Below are 25,422 nucleotides of genomic sequence, written 5' to 3' on the forward strand. Positions count from 1 at the left end.
ATCTGCACATACAAGATATTATTGTCATAGTTTCAATATGAGCATGGATCTGGTGCAAAAACAAAGGCTTCCTTTCAAATTCTAAATATTGTTGTCTATATATTCTTCATTTGGAGATAAATCTGGTAGGGAATCAATTTTGACCATAAATTTCACATTTGTGCGTTATTTGTTTAGGTTTGACGTTGAACAATAGATGTAAAATACTTTACAAATATGTTCCGCATATTACCCTCCAGCAAATCCGGCAATGTCTCTGGTGTGAGTTTCAGCAAACATCACGTGATGTGACCAAACTTACGGAAGTTGTTGATTACAGTGTAGTCCTTACATTTACTATTCACGGAGTCATCTCCTCCTTTGATAGAACACAAATGACAATTTTAAAATGGATGTGATGTTGTGAAGGACTTACACTACAACTCATCTGTCTTACTTTGACTCTATCTTAAAGTCATGAAGATCCTTTGCGTTTTCATTGCTTTTGTCATGCTTTATCATAACCATCTTGTTAAGAAATCGTATGTGGTTGTATTTGGTTCGTGGCTATTGCTCACCGCCGACTGGTTTGGAGTCTGGTCCGGACAACTTCTGCCACACATTTTGAAAACGCAGCGGTGGCAGATGAGTCACCAGACCCGGATATAATTCCGAAGCTATGAAAGGATATCGAGAGACTCGTGCGTGGTCTTTTATTCCTTTGTAGAATTCTCATCTTGACCGCTATTCCAGATCCCCAGACTTCCAGCAGTCACTTCCTTAATTTATCATACCTGCTTCACATACTGTCTTTTTGGCGTTGCCTCTCTCCCGATCATCCTTGCGCTTGCAACTCAAAAATTTAACAGCATTGTTAAGTTAATATACGGGAAAATTTTCGACAGGAACGAAATTGAAGTAAATTGGAAAATACGGTAAGGGAACATCGTAGCCCTTCAATGACGGTTCAAGTCTAGGTCGGTTTCAATGGTACCCGTCTGCCGGTCAGAAACGGCGATTTGTATCTGTAATGCGAAGTCAGTCAATTAAAATGTTATTTCCCCTTCCATGCAGAGGCACAGAACAACGTCGTCAATCAGATCCATAGGAAACGGATGACCGTTACAGTCGTCTTTGAAACCTTGCTGCACCTAGTAGCTCCGCGTGTCCTTCAGCAGAAATTAACAGCACTATCTGCGACGAAGAGTAAAAACTGAGGATCATGATCGTGGCTAAATAATGTTGACCGCATAGATCTGGCCAGCCTCGAACTTTAGTCACGGGCATCAATCAAGATCTATGCATGGTTGATGGTCCCACCGAATCGACGTTGTCTTCGTCGGATCGGAATCGACACCGATAGCTTGAATTTACCCCTTGCAATTAAGGATGGTCGAGGGCTTGATCGTTTCATCTTACTGCAACGGCCCTGTCAGTTACTCAACACCTTCGAATGCCGAGAGTAATACCTAGACAGGAGCGATGGACAGGATTTTATCGACGGGGAACACACCGGTCGACTGTCGATCGGGATCTTCTGATGCCCACCAGTGCCCGCCACTGGGTGGTTCGTTCGTATCAATCATGAAGTTCTGCGACTCAGAGTCTAGTATCATCATATCATAAGTATTTCATTTGATCTGCAGTACAATTTCCTGTAATTACGATAATGACAAATCCATGACAGCTACAATAGACACAGCGAGAGAGTTAATGATACATATCATAAGTATGAGACGAATATTGTTGGTATGTGTGCAGTGGATATGATGCTGGTCAGACTGATAAACTTGGCTTTTCAGAAAGGGAAACCATGCGATGTTTGCGACGAGCGAGTAGTTCTCTGGATGGACTCGAAGGGGGGTCGCTAGATAGGTCATGCGCCATTTTTCGCGGAGCTGGTGATACTAGATGTTGGGGAGGAACCTCGACGGCGTGAAGATCATCATCTGATCCTTTGTATGGCTCGCGTATAGGCCCAGTGAGCATGATAGAATCATCTGATCAGAATGATTAATCACATGTGATGATCGAAATTAGATTTACACTCACCACTACCTGCCATCTGTATGTCCTCCAGAGCCCTCAGGGGCGAAGAAGACAATTGTTCCTCCAAGGTAGTAGAATCCGAATCGTCCCAGAGCCTTATCCTCTTCTGGCGACAATCAGACTCATCTATTTCAGCATCCGAGAGCAAAGGTAAAGAACGCGTGCGTCGCATGCATTTGCTGGGGGTAGTCATAACGGACGGCTGCTCAATGCTAGCCCGACGTTGCATCTGCCACCGAAGGCGAACTTCTTCAAGCGGAGGGAGAACAACAGCATCCATGAGAATGCGTTTCCGCTTCTTGCAGACATTGACAACTGGAGCTGAACAGATATTCGACACTGACGATCTGCTCGGGGAGAGAAGGCTCGCCACAACCAGTTCGTCCTCGAGATCACTATCTGCATCAACGTATGGAAACTCGATGGAAGAACGAATGAAGGTTCCACATGCTCTCCTTCCTTTTATAGTGTTATCGTCTAGAGGGTCGTCAAGTAGTCGTCGTTGTCCAAGCATGGATAAGGAGGCAGTTTCCTTGCTCGGAGAACTGTTCGCGATGCGTTGCATGACCGACCGAACAGGTGACATGTTTTCCTTGTCCTCGAGCATCCGCCGCTTGCCTGGTGACGCACTGCATGGCGTCTTTTCTAACTTGGCTGGTAACCTCCGCGGTGTCGATGGAGGAACTGAGGGCAATGGTAATGTCGAAGCGGGTGAACGAAGCAAGAGCGAATGGAACGATTCTGGAGTAGCAGAGGGCTTTTGGGGGCGAGGGGGTGTCTCAGCACGGTTTTGACGCGTCGGCGTTGTTGGAAAGAAGATAGAGGGAAATAGTGGAGAGTCAGACTCTAAAGTTTCGAAAGGGGAAAAGAGTGCGGGTCCGAGTCGACCGACGAATGGTGACACATTAGTGAGGTGGCCTGAAGAGGGCAAGTCATTTTGGTCAGAAACGAATGGCGAATCAAGCTCGGGAGTTGTTTGAGAGCTAGGATATTGATGATCATCGCTGTCTAGACTATCGGATGAAGATCCTGACTCGGGTTCTTCTATCTGAGGAACAATCTCGGAAACTTCTAGAGCCAATTCCTCCGCTACACACGGTTTGGAAGACCACTTGACGCAAGCTTGAATTCTCTCGGGCCACCCTCCTTCTGGCTCTTGGTGGCTAGCGAAAGTCGACTGCCAGAATTCTTCAAATGATTCATATGCAATTGAAGGCTTGTCGCCACGACCGTAAAACACGGACTCGATAAGAGCTGATAGCGTGTCGAGCACATAAACACTCCTCGGAAGTTCTTGCATGCCCAACAAAGAAGTTTGATATAGCGGGAGCAAATCCCCAGTATATTCATCTTCATTGAACACGTGGAATTCATCCGATATCCAAAGGCTGATGCCTTCTTGAAGCGTCTCCAAAAGATTCAGTCGAAGTTCCACAGGGCACGCATCAACTACGCGGATCAGTGATCGTATCATCCAGATCGACGTCACTTTGTTCCGAGGCTCGGGCGGGTATGTAGACTGCAGCGTGTCGTTGACAAAGTCGAAGATGTATGAGGGAAGCTGGCGGGCGTCAGCCATGTCAAGGTGCGTGAGCAGTAGATCAGCAACGCGAGTCGACGATGCATAGGCGGGGCATGGGTTTTCGGAGACGATCTCTGCAACACGATCGAGCACAGTGGAAGCATCGATACCGTAATCGAGGGCTTTATTGACAGCATGCTGCAAAAAGTTATCCCAGGTGTCGAATTCGTCATTAGTCATATCCCATGCGCTTGATTTCCTGCAAAAAGGTCAGATCTTCTAAAAGACAGAAGACAATGAGGATGCATACCCGAAAGGAACACCGAGTAACGAGGCGGCTCCTTCCCAAGACCCCTCGGCGTCCTCGGTCCACTTCTCAACGAAGCAGCCCCACACGAGGCTCTGAACTCCTGGCTCATAGGACATCATAGCCATAGCCCGCGATCTCTTTGCCCAGAATTCTCGCAAATCATCCAATTCGCAGACGACTAAAACTTCTGCGCAGAGGTAGGCCCATTGTTTCCTAGCATCATCCGGAGAATCCGTTTCCCAGACGAGGTCGGCTTCGTCCTCCATCAAACACGCAAGGAGCCTCGCACCAGCAGAATGAAGCACATTATTGGGGAAAGTGGTTCGTACCACGGTCCATAAGTCTCTGGTTACAACGAGCTTGAGAGCGGTATTGGACCGAGACAGTATCGAGGTTCGCCTGGGGGTAACTCTGACTCCGCCAATAGGACTACTGGCTTGCTGAGATGGTGGAGGTCCAAACTTGGCGGAAAGGTCGAGCTTAGGATCACGAAGAATGTCTACGAGTATGGCGGCGGCTTTGGACGCGAAGTCAATAGCTCCATGGTCATCGTTGTCATCTAAAGCCAACATAAACATCAAACGAATGAATCGCCGGCCAATGCTTACCTTGCAAGACTGCCACGTTGGCCTTCAGCAGGCCTTCCCAAATTGACAAGACATCGCCCTATGTTAGATGTCAGTCGTGCAAACAAAAACCAGGCGTACAACTGACCGGTGTTCCACTATCCTCTGGCAGCTCAAGGCACCCAAGTCCAGATCTCCAGATTTCAATGAGGTCGTCAAATACCCAACTGCAAGATAGCTCGTCTCTCGTCAGGGATCGAACATCGCTCATCTGAGGACATTCCTCCAATATTGGCCTCACGGCGGTAGCCAAAGTCTTGTATTCCGCTGTAAGAAGCCCCGGATTTGATGAGAAAAGGGAATGCGGAAGGAGCTTGTTCATGGCCCAATTCTCTCCGGTGTTTTCGAAGCTCACTAAGATCCTCGCAATCTCCATTCCGTCGCCACAGGTTTGACCGCCCTTTTTGATCATGGCTTTGACTAGGGTCAGGGTCTTCCGCAGGCGATCCTCATCTCCAGAATCATCGCCCAAAAGAGCGGCTACCGTTGAGACACCGGCACCCATGTCGGTAATGGACTTGAGAAGTTTCCAGTAGTTCTCGCGAAGAAGTTCGACATCCTTGTCATTCATATCTTGGACGTTATCCTCATGAGTGGAGGATGGGGGTGGACGGAAATAGGACCAAGCGACACAACGCCACGTAACACAAGCAAGTCCTCGTACTGAGCTCTTCTTATTGCGCACGGCGAGTTGTAGCAGCGCCGAGATTATACGCGTCAATCGAACGTCCAGGTACACTGCTGGCCCCAACAAAACGATGAAGCTGGCGATGACGCTGAGGGCCCAGACAGGTCCTTGGGCTGCATGTTGGGGCTCCAACGCGTTCAACGTCGTGCGCAGTGTACGAACAATTATCGGGTCTAGCGATGGCTTCGTTGGCGTCTTACGTGGAGAAGGGGATCGTTGAGTCGTTGTAAGGAAAGTAGCTACTGCTTTGGAGATACGGACGTGCAATGACGATTGCGGAATAGAGACGCAAGCTAGGACGAAACCACCGAGCGCGTGACAAGCCTGAGTGCGGAGAAGTAAAGTCGGCGCGAGCAAGTTCGCCAGTATAGATGGAAGCAACTCTGTGAATGCAGGCACGAAAGTCGAGGGTTGATACACAGAAAGATCATGAATAGCCTGAAGCACAAGGTAAGCACCGAACTGAGGCCAGAATGACATTGTTAACCTTTAGGCCGTCGCAGGCAGATCCTTTTTTGCCTTCTTTGCCTAGTTCACCCTCCATACCTCGGCGCAGAGCAAAAGCAATTCTGTCTTTCGCTGGTACGAGGACTTCCTCTGGTAGGCGCTGAACTTGCAGAAGCCATATTGACAGTGCACACGTTTTCCGGGCGTTAGGAGTCGGAAGCACATCAGCCATGGGAATAGACAAGACAGCTGTCAACATTTCGCCCAATTGCGCGTCTTGCAAAATGTCAGACTACATGCTTCAGAATGCTATAGAAACGCACCTGTGAAGATACGGTAGACAGCAGGAAGGGTGAAGACCGATCCAAGCAACCTCATTACGCCGTGCGAGGTAGTGCAGAGGTCGCGCGCGTATTTTGCCTGCCCAGCTGACATACCGCGTTTTTTCTTACTAGGACTCTTTTTCGGAGAAGGTAGGAGCGAGGGAAGTTCTTCCTCTTCCTCATGAGCAAATGGAAAATCTTCGCTTTCGCTTTCAAGCTCAGGAGACTTCGGTTCCACAAGCGCTTTTCCGAGGTCACGACACACCGCGTCAGTGAATAGCTGCGTATTCTTACGAAGCGGCTGAAACAGAGGCCAGGAAGCGTCCGCGTCGGTTGTGCCTGCCACTGCTGACCTAATGCGGGCAGCGAGGACGGCATAGGCATCGATGAGGTCGGTGAAGGAGGTTTCCGACTCAAGAATTTGGGAGATGGGTCGCGTAAGATACGACAGGTTTACAAGCGGGTCTTCTGGTTCTGGAGTTGCCTCTCGTTGTCCCTGCTCTGAAACGGTAAGGAGCTTTGGAATTGATCTCTTGAGGATAGACTTTGTAGGACACTGGCGTGAGGCGGTTGGTGGCAAGGGAACTTGACCCTTTGGACTTGTAAGAATATGGTATTGGTTCTGTTGAGTCCAGGCGACACGAGAGCCAGGAAAGCTAGTTGTTTCCTTGTCTCTATGAGACGTAGCAGGTGGTGTAGGCAGACTAGTTAAGACTGCCATGTCGATAGTGGTTACTACGACGTTAGTTGAAGGTGGCAGATGATGGTGAAGGTCAACGTAGTGGTCTGCATCCGAAAACTAAGCGCGACCCAAATATTAAAATAATTGCAATTAAACGCGCCAATTTACGCGTCGCGTGCAGTATTTGCACCTATTTGGCATTGTGTCCATGGGAAACACTGTGGCCTGGCCTAAACCCAAAGGTCATACAAGTCTTGACTGCCTCGAAACCGAACGACAGAGGGGCTCTCCCGCTTGTGGCAGCAGCTGCATACAACTATCTCCACTAGCCTGGCAGATACATTTGGAGAAGGCACCACGCGTTTTCAACGTTGTTCGTCACTCAAAGCAAGACAATATATTTACAGACGCCGCCTTGCGAATTTTAGTCAGAAGCTGAGACCAGCTTGCAAACCGGTCTAGTTCACAGCGGACGATAATAGCGGAATTGGGGATGCTAGACCGAAACATCATGGAGGCGGGTACATCAGCCCAGTACCTTGCCCATGGTGCGCAGGTAACACGAGAAAGTGGTAATGGCTTATCCAGATGACGTGATAACACGAGGCAGAAGAATTCAGATAAGGATTACCATTCATCGACTCTCACAATCAGTTGGAGGATTGCTGCAAGAACCTCCGCTGACATTCATAGCGGAAGAAGGTGCGAGCAACGAGCCAATAAGTGTATTGATGATAATTTACGAGATTTGTGCTTCATTTAGTCCGATGGAAACCTGCGGCTTCCGATGACCCCACGAATGAAAGGCTTGTAAAAGTTCAAGGTACCGATAAGTACTAAATAGCTGTACTGGTAAAGCTTCTGCAGCCCCCCCTCTTCCGATCACGCATACGCATTGATGTAACGGCTGATTGTGACTCTGAAATGAGAGCATGAAGTCATTGTCTTAGGCACATCGTGATGCTTAAGCCGCTGTCACACCGAGAGCGCTTCCAAATAATTAACACCTCGAAGTTACCTCGAAGTTCGTGCAATGCAAATATCTCAAAGTTGAATTGCCGCGTGCGCGCTGCAGCACAGAAGATCTGACAACGAGCCGAACTAGAGAGAACCGAGTCTTGATTCAAGATCGACTATCCGCCGGCAACGCACCAGTCAGGCTTCTTACGTTTCTTACCACAAGTGTCACGCGGCTACTATCCAGTGAGTACAAATACCAGCTCATCCAACTTTCTAAAGACCCATCGAGCAGCTTCTCTGTTGTACGACTACCAACTTACGATCACTCTGTTAAACTCTTCAATACTCATCATGATCTCATTCACAACTTTCATCCTTACTCTCTTGGCTCTCTTCAGCCTCTCCCTCTCTGCTCCTATGCGCAGGGATGTTTTCGTCCCTCCGATCATTTACCCAAAAGCTGGCGTGGTCTGGATAGCTGGTCATCATCACAATGTTACCTGGTCAGTGCTTCTTCTTTCTCGTCTTCGCTTGTCATCAATCTCATAATCACCGGATGCAGGGAGACCGATGATGCACCCGTAAGCATCACCAACGGGATCGGCAGGGTATATCTAGCCAACAACACCATCATTGATCTGGGTAAGCTTCCCATCTTCCCATTTCATATCCGACTCGGGCTGAGCAAATGTCTCAGACCATCCTTTGGCAATCGGCTTCGACATCTTGGATGGTCGTGTTTCCATTCAAGTACCGTCTGTGCCTACAGGTCAGAATTACTCGCTTGTCCGTAAGTTCATATTCCATCCTAGATCGGTGCGCACAAGCTAATCAACATCACTCGCAGTTTTCGGTGACTCGGGTAATTACAGCCCACAATTCACCATCATCGGCCTTTAATCGGTACCCTACCACGTCCTGCCTAATGATGCGATGAACAAGTAATGTCAATGTTGAACGGAGGGCGCGCAGGTGTAATCGTGCTCCCTGTAGTGAAATTTAATGCGACGGACTATGTAATAGTTATGCACTCGGATCTTACTGGACGATTTGTAGTTTAGTGGCGACAAAGTTGCTTCGAATATGACCATCTGTGATGGTTGTACTTCTTCGGAGCGTTCATCAGGATCATGATGCGTGTTCAGTTTGCCGGCGGAAGCATTTGAACTTTGAAGGCGATACGTGGTGGAGCGTCCGGGTCTAGCCTTTTTTTTGTTTAGTCACCACGCTAACAAGTTTTTTTCTTCATTGAAATTCGACTTCAAAGAGAACCTCTGCTTATACGTATGGCATATGCAGATGGCTCATTTCTAAGTCATCCAACACCATATATATGCATCAACATTGGTCTATCAAATACCCAGGTATGTCGAAGGTTCAAATATCCATAGACTATGTATAATTAATGGAGAAATCCAAACGTGAAACTCTAAAAATACAGTTGAATCACTGATGAGATTTACATAATGGCATCGCTCGCGCGCACTGAGGCCGACGTTTAACGTTAAAAACGTTCATCATGATTGAAGACCGATGGTCCTATTACTCGAGGAGACTTGGACTAGCGGTAATGAAGTGTGATTGAGGTATGCACTCGCACCGTAACTTGAAGTGTGTAAACTGAGCTCGATAGACAAAAGGAGATATGACTCCACTCACGCATACCAAGTGTCACGTCGGTGTTATATCAGTTGTCCAAACCTCTGTCTACGCTTGATTTAACACTCAAAGCCCTAATCATCGCGAATCTCAAGTAAGCGTATGTCCTGGTTATCAGTGACGTCGGAATCATCTCTGCAATCCAATGCTTCTTCCAACTTTCAGGTATTTTAGTCATGGTCAGAATGATCTAGTGTGAGATGAGTGGTGGTTCCAGCGAGGCGTTGTTTGGGGTCATCGCGCCCCGTAACCGTACAGGACAGAATGTATATCATTTCCCTGGCTTCGAGGGATCTCATGACGGAGACAAGTGGTTACTGCTACACCAAATTTCGCCATGTGAAAACTACCAAGGGGACTGAGTCTAGGTGCATTACTCTCGCCTCGAACGATCCTTTTTCGGAAAGGTTACCATCCAAAGCGCCGTCAAAGAAAAAATACAAGGCTTTGAAGGAGGTGCTGTAGAAGAAAGGCCCGGTACAAAGGTTCTTGAAACAAAACGTTAGTGACTATGCACGTCGCCAATGAAAACAACTAGTGTTTACTGCGAACTCAGTTTCGTCGCATTCGCGACCTGTGTCCAAGCCCTCAGGCCTCAAATCCCAGGGCGGGTGCATGCATCTTATTGCCATTATTCTGGACTCGAGCATGATCGTGAGTAGTTCGTAAGTGCGTCCATTCGATATTCAAATTTGACTATCAATCCAGTATTTATGCATATCAGTGCAATGTCAAACTACATCCATGACACCCAGTTTCTTTAAACTCCTGTAGATCGTCTGCAACCGGTCTCTAGAGCGCGGGAGATCAACGCGAAGAATGTCATTCCAGTGGATGTCCTTGTCAGGGCGTTGTTCGCCAGGGGCTTGGTAATTCGGATCCTTTGCAGAAATACGATGCATGGCCTTACGGACGTTGATTGGACGAATTGTAGCGCTACGCCAATATGGGCCTGTAATATGATAGTCATGACATGTACCGTAAATAGATGGTAATGAACAAATACCTGCAGCCGCAATGGCCAATACGGAATCCGTGTTCGGATTCTGGATAAATACGCATGCTGCCTGGTCGATCAGGTCACTGCAAGCTTCCAGGATCCGCGAAAGAATCTCCGTGGTTTGATTTTCACCTGCCAGACTCCTACTCACGAATCGCTTCACTTCAACGAGAAGTCCGACACTCGCTGCAGTAATCCTCCACCCTCCATAGCGAGTTTCCAACTCAGGCTGTGGCTGAGCCACTGCCTTAAGATGCAGAATCACAAAATCCACGTTGACCCCTTCAGCGTTCTTCTGCGGGACGGTTGATGCGAAAGAAATATCGCCCGCCGCTGCCTCAGCCGCTTCGTCGTCCTCGTCCTCGTTGTGGTTGTCTTGGTTTTCTGGAGCTTCCTTAGTAGGCTGTTCTTCAGGCGGCTGTATGATTTCCTCGGGATCATCACCATCATTTTCATCCTCGTCATCCTCGTCATCATCCGGCACAAACCAAACAGGGAACTAAGGCGCGAGGACTAAATTTGGGATGTCTGCCACTAGTTCATAGAGTATTTGATTCCACAGTGGATACCAATGAAATTCGATATTCCTAGAGTTGAGGGTGCGCGAGAACGCGAGAGAGGTCGCCAAAATGGCTTTGTATTGCACCACTGCATTATTTCTTGCCGCAGGAGGAATACGAGGGGGCATCGTGAATCAGTAGGTGACCACAGATGACTCGGAGTGGTGCAATGTGTTGCATGATATATATATACGTAGCACGGACTTCGGAATCGAATCCTTGCAGAGAACAATGCAAGGATGCCATTGTAAAAATTTCGAGCGACAGAAAACAAATGTGATTGCTCGAGCGCTCAGGAGTCAGCGGCGCTGTTTATCATTCTCATAGTGGTCATGACGATTCAATCATGATGTGGTGAGTATTCTCAACAGAGGGCATAGAAGTGTCGAGTTACGAACAGACGAAGGCCGATGAATCCGATGCATGAGGTACGAGCGCATGCTAAAGCGGAAACGGACGAGCGCGCGTTGACAGCGGCTCGTGCCCTCCCTTATTTTTCCTGTCTCTGATTAATATATGTTCCTACGCGTTTTACCTTATAGTTCGAGTCAGATACATAGACGCATCTCAGTCTTGTCCCAAGTACTGAGATGTGAGTACCATTAGTTGCACGACACGACGAACACGTAGCTAACGTTTCTCGTAGCGTTTTCGTTATTAGGTACATATACCAAATATACAAAGAGTCTTGTCCCAAGTACTGAGATCGTTTTCGTTATTAGCTCCATCTGAACTCGTCCGCTCGCACCTGAAAACAACAGGTTATGAGCCCTGAACCGGCAATGGACACCACGCTCCCCACCACCAATTCGAACCTATTCAACATACCAAAGTTAGCCGAGGACGGCACTAATTGGATAACCTACAAGGAACGCATGTTGACGGCAATTGGCGCGCGAGGTCTGATGCGTTATGTGGACGGCCGGGCAATCAAACCGATACCTTTCAAGGTAGATGCGACCACGGGCGCAGTGAGGAAATCGGATGGCTCGACTCCTACGCAAACGGAGATAGAGGAGGTCGATGAGAAGCTAGATGAATTCTACCAGAAAGACTCACTTGTTAGGCAGCACGTCTTCAGCACAATAACTGATAGGATGCTGCTACGAGTCCAGAAGCTCGACAGCGCGTCGAGCATATGGACCGAAATCTGTCAAATCCACGAAGGAAAGACGGAATTAGTGCAGGTAGACCTACGAAGACGCCTGCAGGACTTACGCTGCGAGGAGAACGGCGACGTCAAGGCGCATTTCGCCGAGCTCTTGAGGCTGCGAGAGTCCCTGGCCGGGATGGGAACGTCCATTGAAGATCGCGATTTCCATGCCATCCTTTTGGGCTCGTTGCCAGAGTCATATAGACCCATTCTGTCGTCCATCAGCGCTGCAGCCAGGATAACGCAGACACCACTCACGTCGAATGAACTCATCACAGTGATCAGTGAGGAGTACGAGCACCGTCTGTTGACGGATAAGCGTGGCTCCAAGAAGAGTGGAAATTCGGCTCTTGTAGCCAAGTCTGCTCCTGGGAGAGGTAAAAAGTCTGGGGGCACAAGCAAAGAGAATGCGGACGTTACCTGCTTCAATTGTGAGAGAAAAGGCCATTACAAAACGGACTGTTGGAGGCCTGGAGGCGGAAAAGAGGGCCAAGGGCCGAATCAACGTCAGAAGAGGCCTGGACGCACGCCAAAAGAGGGCGCCAACGCAGCTAATACATCCGAGGCAGACAGCGCGACCAACTACGCATTCGCTACGTCAGATCTAGCCACTGTTGCAAAGCAGTTTGACGTACCTGTTGCTCGTCGCAGCGCCATCGTTGATTCAGGCGCCACTTCTCACTTCTGCCCTGACAGAGCCAAATTTCTCGACTTCGTCGAGATAGAGCCACAGGATGTGCATACGGCCGATGGCTCAGTTATCAGTGCCGTAGGAAGAGGCAGTGTAAAGCTGGACTTACCCAATGGGAAAGAGCGAACGACTGTAACCCTCCAGAACGCTCTCTATGCCCCAAAAATGGCATTTACCCTTATATCGACTAATCGTATAACGGCAGGGGGTATGGCAGTCCATTTCGAGGACCGAATGTGCAGGATACTCTCCGCCGGGCCCAAACGCACTGTCATTGCGACCATTCCCCAAGTAGATGGCCTATACAGTGTGGCTGCACAGGCTAAGCATCATGCGAACCTGGCAGCAGGAAAACTCACCGTACATGCCGTCCATAAGGCCCTTGGCCACATATCACAGTCTGCAGTAAGGCACGCTGTCACGAAGGGACTTGTCAACGGTATCAACCTTGACGCCACGTCTGCCGAGGAATTCTGCGAGGCCTGTACGAAGGCAAAATCTGCCCATCAGCCGTTTGCGAAGGAAAGCACGAAACGTACGACGGCGTACGGGGAGTTGGTACATACCGATCTTTGGGGACCTGCCCAGACCATGAGTCTGTCCGGCTCCAGCTACTATATGAGCTTTACCGACGATTACTCCCGTGAGACCCAAGTGGCATTCCTGAGGCACAAAAGCGAGGCATTAGAAGCGTTCAAACAATACGAAGTGCGACTTACCACACAGAACGATGGACTTCGTATCAAAACCCTTCGGTCCGATCGAGGAGGCGAATACCTCAGTGCAGAGTTTGACGCCTACTTGAAGGAGCGTGGCATTACCCGGCAGCTGACGGTCCATGATTCCCTGCAGCAGAATGGTGTGGCTGAACGCCTGAACCGGACACTCGTGGAGCATGCACGTGCCATGTTGATTGCGCGGGACCTGCCGAAGTTCCTATGGGCAGAGTCAGTTGGTTACGCTGTGTGGCTAAAGAATAGGCTACCTTCCAGGTCCATACCGGGCCACACGCCATACACACTCGTCCATAATGAACGGCCCGATCTCTCATCTGCCCACGAATTTGGCAGCCGAGTCCTTGTCCATGTGGAGGGAGCTGGCAAGTTGGAGCCTAGGGCCGAAGAAGGCTTGTTTGTAGGGGTTGATGCCCAGAGTAAGGGCTATCGCATCTATTGGGAGGGTAAGAGGCGCGTTTCGGTTGAGCGTAATGTCACCTTCATACCTGAGTCGGTTGATGTCGCTAATGGAGTCCCGGTCGAGGGGGAGTCTAACCCTGTCGTCACAAAAGTCGTCACAAAAGGCAGCGCCCAGGACTCATCAGCAAATCAGTCACCTCCAAGAACCCACATACCGGCGCCCACCACCCCTCCAAGAACCCACAACCCGCCACCAGAACCTCCTGCAGCTCCACAGTCTACCAGAGTACGCCCACCGCCAGGTTATTATACCGCCCTCAATGAGGGGGAGCGCGCTAATCTTGCAGCCGAAATTCAAAAGCTGGAAGAAGAAGAGTCAGTACCGGCAGATGAGGAGGACATTACTCACCAGTACGCTATGGCTGCAGTGCACCCAGAGCCCTCGTTGCAGCAGGCGCTGAACGGTCAAGACGGTGCAGAATGGCAAGAGGCTATTGATTATGAAATCAGCCAATTGGAGAAACTCGGCACTTGGGAAGTTACCGACTTACCACGTGACGCGAACGTCATCCCATGTCACTACGTCCTCGCCACTAAACGCGGACCGGACGGCGAAAAGCTCAAACTCCGCGCACGCCTCGTTGCAAATGGGCAGCGACAACAATACGGCGTCGACTATTTTGAGATGTTTGCACCCACATGCAACATGGCCACCATCAGAACCGTCCTCGCTATGGCCGCGAAGCTCGACTGGGAAATCCATCAAGTGGATATCAAAAGTGCGTACTTATATGCGGATGTCCAGGAAGAGATTTACATGAGGGCGCCGCCTGGCTACTTGAGAAGAGGGCAGGAAGGAAAGGTTCTGAAGTTGAGGAGAAGTCTGCCGGGGTTAAAGCAAGCAGGGTTTGAGTGGGCGGAAGAACTGGCCGGTGTTTTCTCGAGAATTGGATTCAGTCGCTCGCAGGTTGACCAAGCTGTTTACTTTAAGCACACCCCGCAGGAACACACGGTCGTCACCGTATCCGTCGACGATATGGCAGTAACCTCCTCCCATACCTCACACATCCAGCATTTCAAATCCCAGCTTCGCGAGTTCTTTGAGATCACGGATCTTGGAGAATTGAACTGGCTATTAGGCTTGAAAGTCACTCGCGACCGATCAGGACGCACCATTTCCCTCTCGCAAAAAGCTTATATTGATACCATCCTAGAGCGCTTCTACCTCACTGACGCGAAATCCGCGCAAACGCCGATGGAACCTGGGACGGTACTGTCCTCAGACCAATGTCCTTCCACGCACACTGAGCTTCAAGCCATGTGCGATGTGCCTTACCAACGAGCTATTGGCTCAATCATGTATGCAGCCACCAGCACCCGCCCAGACATCTCCTTCGCTGTCGCTACCCTCTCGCAATTCATGCGAAACCCTGGCAAAGCTCATTGGGAAGCTGCAAAGCGTGTCATGCGCTACCTAAAAGCCACAGCCCACTTCGAACTCACCCTTGGCTCCACAGATGCTGGCCTCGAGGCGTTCGTAGATGCGGACTGGGCGTCCCAGCCTCATCGGCATTCAATGTCAGGATACGTCGTAATGTTGAATGGGGGCCCCGTTGCTTGGAGCGCACGTAAGCAGCCATTGATCGCTTTATCTACTGCCGAGGCAGAGTATATCGCGCTAACCACTGTCGCCCGAGAGCTACTATACCTACAGTACCTCACTGAAGAACTGTATGAGTCTCCAGGTCTCCCCACCCCCGTCTACTGCGATAACCAAGCCGCCATCGCTCTTGCTTCGAACGGGAAATTTCAATCTCGTACCAAACACATATCCATCCGGTATCACTTCATTCGTGCGCACATCAAGGATGGCACATTTGCATTGTTCTATTGCCCGACGGAGCACAACATTGCAGATGCCTTTACAAAGGCAATGCCTCGCCCTCGTTTACAGAACCTCCGGGGTCAGATGAGCTTAGCTTGCACTCGAGGGGGAGTGTCGAGTTACGAACAGACGAAGGCCGATGAATCCGATGCATGAGGTACGAGCGCATGCTAAAGCGGAAACGGACGAGCGCGCGTTGACAGCGGCTCGTGCCCTCCCTTATTTTTCCTGTCTCTGATTAATATATGTTCCTACGTGTTTTACCTTATAGTTCGAGTCAGATACATAGATAGGGATCTGCACGGGTACGGGTAACCCGCGCAGGTCACGGGTACGGGTACTACTGGGGTACGGGTACGGGTCGGGATTCTAAGACCCGCGCTCTTACCCGTACCCCAGCTATACCCGTGCCTTCCATAAATGGTAGCACCTCCTGCATCAGTAATAGCGGACGCCATACTTCCCGCGTGCACGCTACAACCGGCACCACCACCAACACCGGCACCTAACGCGCCTTCCCAAGTCCACCAACTCCACGTTCACAGCGCGCGCGCCCGAAACGCGTCAACAAGTGTTGACGCGATGCAAACACACGCGGACGACACGCGAAGACGAAAGGACAAGAGAATCGAGGAAGGGAGAAGGGATGGTATAGAGATGAAGGAGGAAAGAGGAACTCGAGGAGACGAGACTTTGGGCACGCTGAAAGTGAGTACTCACATTGAAGACTCTACCCCCAGCAACAACAACGACGTCATACGCATCACGTCGCCAGCGCCTATCTTTGTGCGCCCAGCACTCGCACCACCACCAGCTTTCACACCAACGCCACCATCCACGACACCAACGCCACCATCCACGATGCCGACGCCACCATCCTCGACCGTGCCTCCACTCCTCCTTCTTGTGCCATCCACATATGTTCGAGTCACGTCAGCATTCGCTGACGTGTGCTGGACATATGTGCTAAGCACTGGTGGTGATACCTATGGTACCCGCGGGTAAACCCTGCACGGGTGTGGGTACGGGTCTGAGCTTGTTGTACCCGCCGAAAACCCGTACCCGTCAGAGCGGGTACGGGTTTTTGCCGGGTGCGGGTGCGGGTCAGGTCCCCGACACCCCAGGGTATACCCGTGCGGATCCCTATACATAGACGCATCTCAGTCTTGTCCCAAGTACTGAGATGTGAGTACCATTAGTTGCACGACACGACGAACACGTAGCTAACGTTTCTCGTAGCGTTTTCGTTATTAGGTACATATACCAAATATACAAAGAGTCTTGTCCCAAGTACTGAGATCGTTTTCGTTATTAGCTCCATCTGAACTCGTCCGCTCGCACCTGAAAACAACAAGAAGATCGATCTGTGGCTCGAGAAACCAAAGGGGATAGGAACAATGGTGGAACACGCCGATGCGGTGATCGCTAATGTGTTGTTGTATCAGTTGTTCGCCACAGTCCACAGGCTTGCGCGGCATTGTCTGTTTGGAAGCACGTGCCTTGTCACATGACAGCCTATATAAAAGGGCTTGGTTCAAGTTGCTGCTCAGTGTTAATTATCGCGAATCCAAGGCAAGTAAATACAGTCATATCGGAACCACCTTTGCAAGCTAACGCTTCTTCATCAGGGGTCGTAGTTATGGTCAAATACTGTGGATACCTAGTGCGAAATGAGTGGATGTACCAGCGAGGCGTTGATTTGGGGTTTCCCCGCCCCGTGACCGCGGCAGAAAAGTCGGATATGATTCTCCTGATCTCGAGGGATCTCATGACGGAGACAGGCGTTTCCCGCTGTGCCAAACTGCGTCATGTGAAAACCGCCAAAGGTATCGGGTTTTGGTGTATCGCTTTCGCCTCGAACAATACCCTCTCAGAAAGGCTACCTGCCACTGCGCCATCGGAGGAAAAATACAAGGCTTTGAAGGAGGTGCTGCAGAAGAAAGGCCCGCCTCGTTGGTACAAAGGTTCATGAACCAAAACGTAAGTGACTACGCATATTGCCAATGAAAGCAACTAATGTTTGTTGTATAGCCACAGTCTTGTCTCGTGCCGCATATATACCGTTCAAGCCATCGAATTTCAGGACGGGTGGCACATGTAATTTGTTATTCTTTTATCGGTCTCGGGAATGGAGGGCACACAGGATGCCGAAGCCCCTCTTTTCTGTACCAGAGTAATCCCTTTTTATATATCCTGTACTGAGTTGAACCTGCACGGTGTACTGGACGTGTGCGCATTTCTACTCAAACTGACATGGCCACCGGATGATTAGTTCCAGATGTTATCGACATGGTTCTGCAGCTTTCTGCTGAAGAGGGCTCTTCCTCCACTTAACGTGTGAATACTGACTGAGTGTGATTCTCGATGCTCAGACTAATCGGTTGAAATGAGTCTAATGACCAACTAGCTTGATGTCGATTCAGTCGGGCAAGTGTACAAAGGACCACCACTACTCTCTCATACGCGTGTTGTCTTGTTGCACGTGCTTTGTCACATGATCATAATGCACCAGTACTTGATCTCCACCACTCGCAGTCTCTCGCACCTAGCGTTCGAGATTGCAACTTGACGAAGTGACTGCTCTAGGAAGAACTCACTGTGATGAAGTTATCTTCGAGCTATCATGATGCAGTAACCAGTTGCAGAATGATCCGTGACTCGGGGATAAGTGGGTGGTCGCCCATGCAAGCTACCCTCTCTGGAAATGCAGAACATGAGAAAAGAGGGGTTGTGGAGGGGTGGGACCCTTGTTTGCGTAACCTTGGGTGCCAAAACAGCTCCTGATCCACAAGATGAATTTTGCTGGAGTCAAAGGCCGGAATTCGGGACATGGTCCAATGCAGCTGCGATAAATGAGTACTTGTCCTGTTTCAACGTGCTTATATCACCGCGCGCGGCTGGTTCCCTTTTCGATAGTTTTATTTTGAATGTGTTGGTTTGCTTGATGCTCCCGAGGCAGATTGCTTTTGCAATGACATATGCAGTACCAGCTCTCAGAAGACAAAATGATTTTTTTGAATCTAAAAGTCATATATGCTTAGGTCTGTACGATGCCTGGGGTGTCCGGCAATACATGTTCGTCTGTGCTGGTACTGCAAAGATTACCAAATATAGCATACCCCTAGGGGGGACAGGAGGGGACGGGTACCCACCCATGTGTAGACTGGTGACCAGCCCATGTGTTGTTTTTATTGTTCAGCCAGTTGTACTTACCACCGCCGACTGCGTTTTACTTATCCACGCTTGATCAAATACCCCAACTACCGCGAGTCTAATGCAAGTGCATGGAGTAGCCTTGGAACGGTCTACAACCCGATGCTTCCTCAAAGCCTCAGACATTGTAGATATCTAGTGCGAGATCTCTAGCAAGGCGTCGAGTTGGATTGGCCGCGCCCCGTGACTGTGAAAGATAGAATATATATTATTTCCCTGACTTCGAAGGATCTCACGACGGAGACAGGCAAATTTCTTCATGTGAAAAACACCAAAGGGACCGAGTCTTGGTGCATCGCTTTCGCCTCGTTGGTACAAAGGTGCTTGAAACAAACGTCAGTGACCATGCACATCGCCAATGAAAACAGCTAATATTTACGGCGAAGCCACGGTCTCGTCCCTGCGTATCCCAGGGTGGGTGGCATATTGGCACATGCAATTACTTTCTTGCCGTCATTACAGATATGATCGTGAGTAGTTCATAAACGTGCCCATCACAATTTAGGACTGGCCTCAGATATCAACAAACCGGAAGCGTGAGCAGCTGCATGCGGTTTCTAGATAGTGACAGGGCAACGAGGTGAAATCCTATAGTGTAGGGAAAAATAGGGGCAAGCAGGGTCGTGATGCCCACGCGACCCTTTACTAGTGCGCTGAGTCCGAGTAAGACTGAATGTTGTGATTAGGTTCACTAGTAAAGGGACTGTCGACCAAATCTCCGACCAGTGATGGCATCAGCTCACTTTTTTTAATAAGCAACTTACATAAACTCCACTGTGAACACACGACGGATCAATATTCTGGCCGTCCAGTCATCCACGTCACGCAGTACACGTGGTCGGCAAAAAGGGGAGCGAGCTGTAACGATGCTGTCAGTAGTAGCATGGGGCTATGGAATGGGTTGTAGCCTGTTGCGTCTTGTCCGAGATTGGCCCAGCATTTGAATTCATACCCACACGAATAGGGGCGAGGGCGCTCTATCACCCCTCCCGGAGCGCTTAACATTCAACGTTGGCCACTCCCGTATCGAGCGAAGTAGTGATACAAAGTTCACAAAATTATGTTGAGACTCCTCGTGAGACTGTCCGTGCCCTCGGTAATGAGTTCTTGGAAGCCAAAGGAAGCATTAAGCACATACACATGAGGAACCCAGCGATTGAAATACATCTGCGTGCTACATTTGAATGCGTCCAAGTCAAGTCCAAGTCAACATTGTCGAAGCACTGAGTATTTCAAGGCTCACACAATGATTTGAAAATATTCAAAGATCATCACGCCAGCATGCCATAGCTATCGTGACATAGAGTTAGTCTCGTTAGTTGCTGTAATCTCGATAACACCCATCCAAGTCTCAAACAATACAAAGGCTTGAAATGTATCGCAGTCTCTTCATATTGAATAAATCCAACGCTATACACCGCATGTTCATCAAATTGACACATATACTTGATGGAGAAATCAGCGAATCGCTTAATACAAGTCATGCAGGTACCGTACCGCCTTTGAATGGCCGAGTCGTGTCAAATATCTGAAATGCACGACCTACACCATCCGTATGTTGGGTCCAGCCTGGTGGAAGGTACTGCGATAAAGACCAAATGGTATCAGTGTCCGACCGAGCCATCCACTTGGTCCGATGAATTCACATTCCTTTCCTATATCAGGAGATGAGATATTTGGCGATATGATATCGTTGCAGAAAAACATGAACAGTTCGCGGAACTCAGTGGAGTACTATACCATAGGTTCCACTAAGCTCTTCAAAGTTCAAACAAGTTCAAGACTGAGTGTGGCTGTGCACTATCGCAAAATCCCTGCAACGTCCGACTCCCGACTTCCCCCCAGCCACAGTTGCAAGGATAACCCTAGACATGCCTCACAAGAATGGATTACCGACAAACCTCCAATACCGCACCAAACCACTAAAATCAGCCCTACGGCGCACGCAACAAAAGTTCGTTCATCATGATGGACTTACAGAAGACGAGCACCAGCACCATCATCCAGTCTCTGAGTCTGAAGCGGGACCTGAGTTAGATGGCAGCTCGGAGAGCGTTTCTGACGAGAGTGCCGATGATGCCCAGGGCAATGAGGATGACGACGACGTGGATGCGCCTCGGGTGGTACAATGGGCGGATGTGGTAGATGAAAACAGCGCGGGACTCTCAGAAGAGGAAACAGACGACGAGAACACTAATGCTATTCCCGGGAAACCCTCCCGAGATCTGGTTCGCTCTCATTTTGCTTTCGTGTTGTGCAGACTTACTGATTGCGCTCATTACTCCGAAGCGGTCTCTCGAGGATGGTGCGTACGAGTTTCATTCCATATCTACAAGTACCTGCACTCGTCGATATGCAATTGACTAATCCTAGTTATATTTTAATTCTGTCTCTAGATCTGTCTTCTCTGCCTCTAGGAATGCTGCGCAAGGCCCAGCGCACCCTCTCCCAATCCCGTGCTCTAAGCGATTCCGAATCGGAGTCCGAGTCTGACGCACCATCGGAAGAAGACGCATGTCCAACCGACGACGAACGCCCACGATTAACTACGGCCAAAGACAAAGACAAAGACAAAGACAAAGAACCCCTAGATAAACCCTCAAAACCGCGTAAAGACCTCGCCAAAAGATCTAGCAAGCATGCGTAAGCACCCTCCCATCACCCACACACTCATCTCACCCCGCACAGCCCTACCGAAATAACCTCTAAACGCCCCGTCACCCGTCGACGAACAGTCATCGAATCCAAAGCACCCATACCCCGAGACCCCCGTTTCCTGCACATAACAGGCACCTATGACCCCCAAAAGTTCAAATCTCATTATACATTCCTCTCCACGCTCCACACCTCTGAACTCAGCACCCTCCGCTCTAACCTTAGCCTCGCGCGAAAGCTGCTCTTAAACTCCCCAAAAGAACTGCGCGCAGCACGAGAGCGGGAAGTTGGAAGACTGGAGCTTGCGGTGAAGAGGGCTGAGAGTAGTGTCAATAGGGACAAGAGGGAGAAAGTGGAGATGGAGGCGCTGGATAGGGTTGGGAGGGAGGAGAGGGAGAAGAGGAAGAAGGGGAAGGCGGGGTGGTGGATGAAGTCAGGTAAGCTTCTTTCATTTCCTTTCTTTGTTTTCGTCTTCGTCTTCGCCTACTGATGCTGATCAAATCACCTTGCATCCAGCCGAGAAAAAAGAATTGCTGATGAAAGCTCGATACGACGCCATCGCATCAAGTGGAGGAAAGCGCGCAGTAAAGAAAGCGATAGAAAAGAAGCAGAAGAAACAGAGTCAGAAGGAGAAGAAATCGCGTCCGTTTCCGGCTCCAGGTCGCACCCACTCGAACCCCAAGGACGCCAGCATCAGCACTGGTTCTAACAACATCAGCATCGGAAGTGGAAGTGGACAGAAGCGCACACGATCTACTCTAGACGAAGAAAGAACCCAGCCCTCGAAGAAACGCAGGAAATTCTGAATCCAAATCTATCGTATTAATCTAATCAAAAAGCACATCATTGTCATTGTCATTGATTCGATCCATTAGATCCTCGAAATGATGGGATACAATGGGGGATGGATGGGGGTATTATCCACTGCTAATTGGTAAGGTAATGCCACAGCGGTCGTCCTCGTCCTTTCGTCAATTTCGTCAGAGGTATCAATCATGTACGTAGGTTTTTTGAACCCAAATGCTCGTCAAGAATGAAAAAAAAGAAATGTGGAAAGAAACCGGAGGATGATGGGTGGGAACCGAACAATGATGGTGGTGGAGGTATGTATGTATAATGTACAACAGACTAGCTACAGGATTCTAAATCAGAAAAAACAGACGTGGAAAATTCCTCCTGTTCATACAACGGAAGATACACCCCCAGATGGATATGAGCCAACCTCGAGAGTCGTTCAGAGAGTAAGCGAATCTCATCTGCGAGAGGCTCCATGCCCGAGGATAACGCAGAAGGAGGGGCGAGGGATGTAAAGTTTGATGACTTGCCTAGACTCGTCGTGCTCGTGCTCGTGCCAGAATGGCGTGAAGAAGCAGAAGGAAAAGTGAGCGCCACGACTTGATTAAATACAACATCGCGGATCCTCTTGCGCAGCAGCGTGCTCAGCGGCGAGTTGGGACGCATGTTCGTGTCGGACCAGCGCTCGGCTAGCTTGAGCATGCGTTCGTCTGGTGCGGAAGCGAGGACCCTCGATTGAGGTTGAGAATCCGACCCTGGTTCTGATGCTGATTCTGGGTTCCGTGGCCGTGGAGAACTCGACAAAAGTGTAGAAGGGGAACGAGCCTCTTTCGCGCGCATAGCGATCTGCAAAACAATATCCTCTCTGACCTTTGCCCATCTCTCACTATCACTATCTCCCTTCACCTGCGCAAAACAATGTCCAAGATGCCCCGAAGAAATATCTCGGATTTCCTTTTTAAGCGAAGCGAGATGGGCATCTGTCACAACCACCCTGGAACTCGGATCGCCACAAGCATTGGAGTCAGGATCGCTAAACGCCAGCTGCCGAAACAAAAGAAGGAACATGTACATAGCAGTAGCGTCCGCTGCTTCGCCAGATAACACCAAGAGACGTGCACCGTCCAAATACGTGGTTTCGGGGTATAAAGGGAGATATGGTATGCTCGATTTCGACACGCGTTCGCGTTGGAGAGAGTGAGAATGCGGAACGGGCGTGGGGGATGGGCCACAAGGTGGCTCAAAAACGAGGTCCGTGAGCGCTCTGAGCACGCTCAGGTATATTTGTTGCGTTTGTGGGAGTTGGCGATAATTTAGAGTTATGGTGTTGGAAGGGTGGGACGGATGGGGAAGTGAGAGTGGGATTGGGTGGGACGAGGACATGAGGTGGTGGTATGCCGTTCGTATCCATTTCCGGGTGAGGTCGAGTGAGGCACCTGCCCCCTTTCGGCCTTTGAACGCCTTGAGCTCGTATTGACCCGCGGTTTCTATGAGGAATGGGCGGAGGGTTTGTAATTGATGGTTCGCAATATCCTAAAGCAGAAGGTCTTCAGGACAGGGAAGAAAAATGTTTGGGAGAGACTTGCCAGTTTCATGAGTTCCAATATATCGAGGCACATGCGAACCGCCTTGACCGCGTCCGCTTTACTGCCACCGCAGCCTGGGGCGCAAGCTTTGGCTGCTTCAACCATAGCGTCCACGAGACGATCGCGCATGGGGGCACAGTGGCTTTTAAGAGTCTGGCCAATGACGATGAAAAGTCCTGATGGATCGAAGAGTTGGTGGTGAAGCTCTTGCTGAATAAGCTCCGGATCAAATAGTGATCTGAGATGAGCGGCCTGAGCTGCGTGTTGCTCGATTTGCGTCTGGAGAGTTGCAGGATTGGCGTAGGTGCCGCACATGCTTGTAAGGGGTTGTATGACAAAGAGTAATACTTCAAGAAATTCTGTGAGAAGGTGACGGATGCGGGAGGGCATGCGGAGTGTGAGTGCTCGGAGAGGGGAGCAGTAGGTGAGGCTGGGTACTTGTGGTATAGGGCCTTGGGCGCAAACGCAGAGGAGGTCGTGGGGTTTCCACTGAAGATCAAAGGAAACGCAGGTGCAGCCTGTTTGGAGTTCTTGTGCAATAGCGGACCAATATTTATCGGATAGATCGCGTTTACGTCGACCAGATGTAGGACGAAACTGGAGACCAGCGTCAAAGAGAAGATCATGTCCTGTTGAATATATTAGATGTATGATAAGTTAAATTGATAATAAAAACTGACGAAGTTGGGGATTACGGAGGATAGAATCAAGATCAAGTTCTTTGAGTGTCTGTCTGTTGATGAGGGGGTGCATTGCGGGGATATGAGGAGATGATAAGTCGACTGGAGGGTGTACGGGTAGCGGAGAACAATCGATAGCAGTACAGTGAGGGTCTAGATGATTAGGGCGTGATTCCGTTTTTCTGAAAGAAGTTCGCCAGGGAGTAAGAGGTGATGAAGGAGTCTTAATAGCTGAACGCCTATGAGATTTAAAAGATTGTAGATTGTGGGTATCGACTCTTGGGCGCTTGTTAGCCCTCGTCTCTGTGAGTGTCGGTATGGGAGAATTGGGTTCTGATGGCCATACAGCACGTGCAGCTTGGTCTGTCGATATTGAAGGTGGTGGTTGACGAGGAGCATAAGTTGGGTCGAGTATCATGATACTAGAAGTACCAGTATCGTCATTTGCATTGGATTTTGAATCTGATATCTGTTCATCCTCGTTGTCGTTCTTGAGTTTTCGTTTTCTACAGTTGAGTTGATGACCGGCGAAATCGCTCATGCTGGTGGTTCGAGATAAAAAGGGAGTCGACTAGTGAAAAATGATGGGTTTCGTTATAAAGGCAACTCAGGGCGAACACATGTAACTGCCATATGCTACTTACCTGACGTACACCGCGAAGCTTGGCCAGCTGTATACCACGCTGTCTAGTTTGTAGGGAGATCCTAGGCTACACATGTATCTCTTAAATTATCAACCACAACCAAGATATTTCCAAGTACACGCTAGCTCACTCCATGATCGAACCCGGAAAAAACTCGTGCTATCAACGTTGATAATTCC

The 25,422-nt window shown here is 49.5% G+C and overlaps 6 protein-coding genes across 6 annotated transcripts; 3 read left to right on the forward strand and 3 right to left on the reverse strand.

Annotated features, from left to right (window-relative positions):
* Positions 1–1,589: 1,589 nt before the first annotated feature.
* HD556DRAFT_1042494 (uncharacterized protein) lies at positions 1,590–6,739 on the reverse strand. The gene is made up of 7 exons (XM_041295967.1): positions 5,945–6,739; positions 5,662–5,897; positions 4,575–5,612; positions 4,469–4,526; positions 3,861–4,419; positions 2,032–3,809; positions 1,590–1,979 (listed from the first exon to the last, which is right to left on the reverse strand). Exons 1-7 carry the CDS (start codon positions 6,663–6,665, stop codon positions 1,756–1,758), a joined length of 4,614 nt encoding a protein of 1,537 aa, XP_041154020.1. The 5' UTR covers positions 6,666–6,739; the 3' UTR covers positions 1,590–1,755.
* Positions 6,740–7,937: 1,198 nt separating this feature from the next.
* HD556DRAFT_1434684 (uncharacterized protein) lies at positions 7,938–8,486 on the forward strand (the record flags this gene model as incomplete). Its single annotated transcript, XM_041305353.1, has 4 exons — positions 7,938–8,089; positions 8,149–8,228; positions 8,284–8,376; positions 8,434–8,486. The coding sequence occupies 4 exons, from the start codon at positions 7,938–7,940 to the stop codon at positions 8,484–8,486; spliced, it is 378 nt and encodes a 125-aa protein (XP_041154021.1).
* A 1,439-nt stretch (positions 8,487–9,925) lies between these two features.
* Positions 9,926–10,933, reverse strand: HD556DRAFT_1506730 (uncharacterized protein; the record flags this gene model as incomplete). Its single annotated transcript, XM_041309037.1, has 3 exons — positions 9,926–10,197; positions 10,252–10,744; positions 10,781–10,933. The coding sequence occupies 3 exons, from the start codon at positions 10,931–10,933 to the stop codon at positions 9,977–9,979; spliced, it is 867 nt and encodes a 288-aa protein (XP_041154022.1). The 3' UTR covers positions 9,926–9,976.
* A 5,157-nt stretch (positions 10,934–16,090) lies between these two features.
* On the forward strand, positions 16,091–16,675 carry HD556DRAFT_1449545 (uncharacterized protein; the record flags this gene model as incomplete). Its single annotated transcript, XM_041307616.1, has 1 exon — positions 16,091–16,675. The coding sequence occupies one exon, from the start codon at positions 16,091–16,093 to the stop codon at positions 16,673–16,675; it is 585 nt and encodes a 194-aa protein (XP_041154023.1).
* A 4,018-nt stretch (positions 16,676–20,693) lies between these two features.
* HD556DRAFT_1042783 (uncharacterized protein) lies at positions 20,694–22,733 on the forward strand. Its single transcript, XM_041295968.1, has 8 exons — positions 20,694–21,111; positions 21,173–21,188; positions 21,280–21,526; positions 21,572–21,975; positions 22,055–22,357; positions 22,414–22,472; positions 22,544–22,641; positions 22,699–22,733. The coding sequence occupies exons 1-5, from the start codon at positions 20,755–20,757 to the stop codon at positions 22,342–22,344; spliced, it is 1,314 nt and encodes a 437-aa protein (XP_041154024.1). The 5' UTR covers positions 20,694–20,754; the 3' UTR covers positions 22,345–22,357; positions 22,414–22,472; positions 22,544–22,641; positions 22,699–22,733.
* HD556DRAFT_1506735 (T-complex protein 11-domain-containing protein) lies at positions 22,328–25,017 on the reverse strand (the record flags this gene model as incomplete). Its single annotated transcript, XM_041309038.1, has 4 exons — positions 22,328–23,866; positions 23,920–24,548; positions 24,600–24,701; positions 24,729–25,017. The coding sequence occupies 4 exons, from the start codon at positions 25,015–25,017 to the stop codon at positions 22,667–22,669; spliced, it is 2,220 nt and encodes a 739-aa protein (XP_041154025.1). The 3' UTR covers positions 22,328–22,666.
* Between the last annotated feature and the right edge of the window lie 405 nt (positions 25,018–25,422).

The sequence above is a fragment of the Suillus plorans genome, assembly GCF_016647745.1.
Source record: "Suillus plorans strain S12 chromosome Unknown HD556scaffold_90, whole genome shotgun sequence".
Classification (NCBI taxonomy): Eukaryota; Fungi; Basidiomycota; class Agaricomycetes; order Boletales; family Suillaceae; genus Suillus; species Suillus plorans.

Coding starts and splice junctions, on each gene's coding strand:
- HD556DRAFT_1042494 (XM_041295967.1), bottom strand. CDS start 6,665: ATGGCAGTCTTAACTAGTCTGCCTACACCACCTGCTACGTCTCATAGA. Junction 4,420..4,468: donor CAACGTGGCAGTCTTGCAAG/GTAAGCATTGGC, acceptor TGTTGGCTTTAG/ATGACAACGATGACCATGGA. Junction 1,980..2,031: donor CATACAGATGGCAGGTAGTG/GTGAGTGTAAAT, acceptor CATTCTGATCAG/ATGATTCTATCATGCTCACT.
- HD556DRAFT_1042783 (XM_041295968.1), top strand. CDS start 20,755: ATGCCTCACAAGAATGGATTACCGACAAACCTCCAATACCGCACCAAA. Junction 21,527..21,571: donor AAAAGATCTAGCAAGCATGC/GTAAGCACCCTC, acceptor CACCCCGCACAG/CCCTACCGAAATAACCTCTA. Junction 21,976..22,054: donor GGGGTGGTGGATGAAGTCAG/GTAAGCTTCTTT, acceptor CCTTGCATCCAG/CCGAGAAAAAAGAATTGCTG.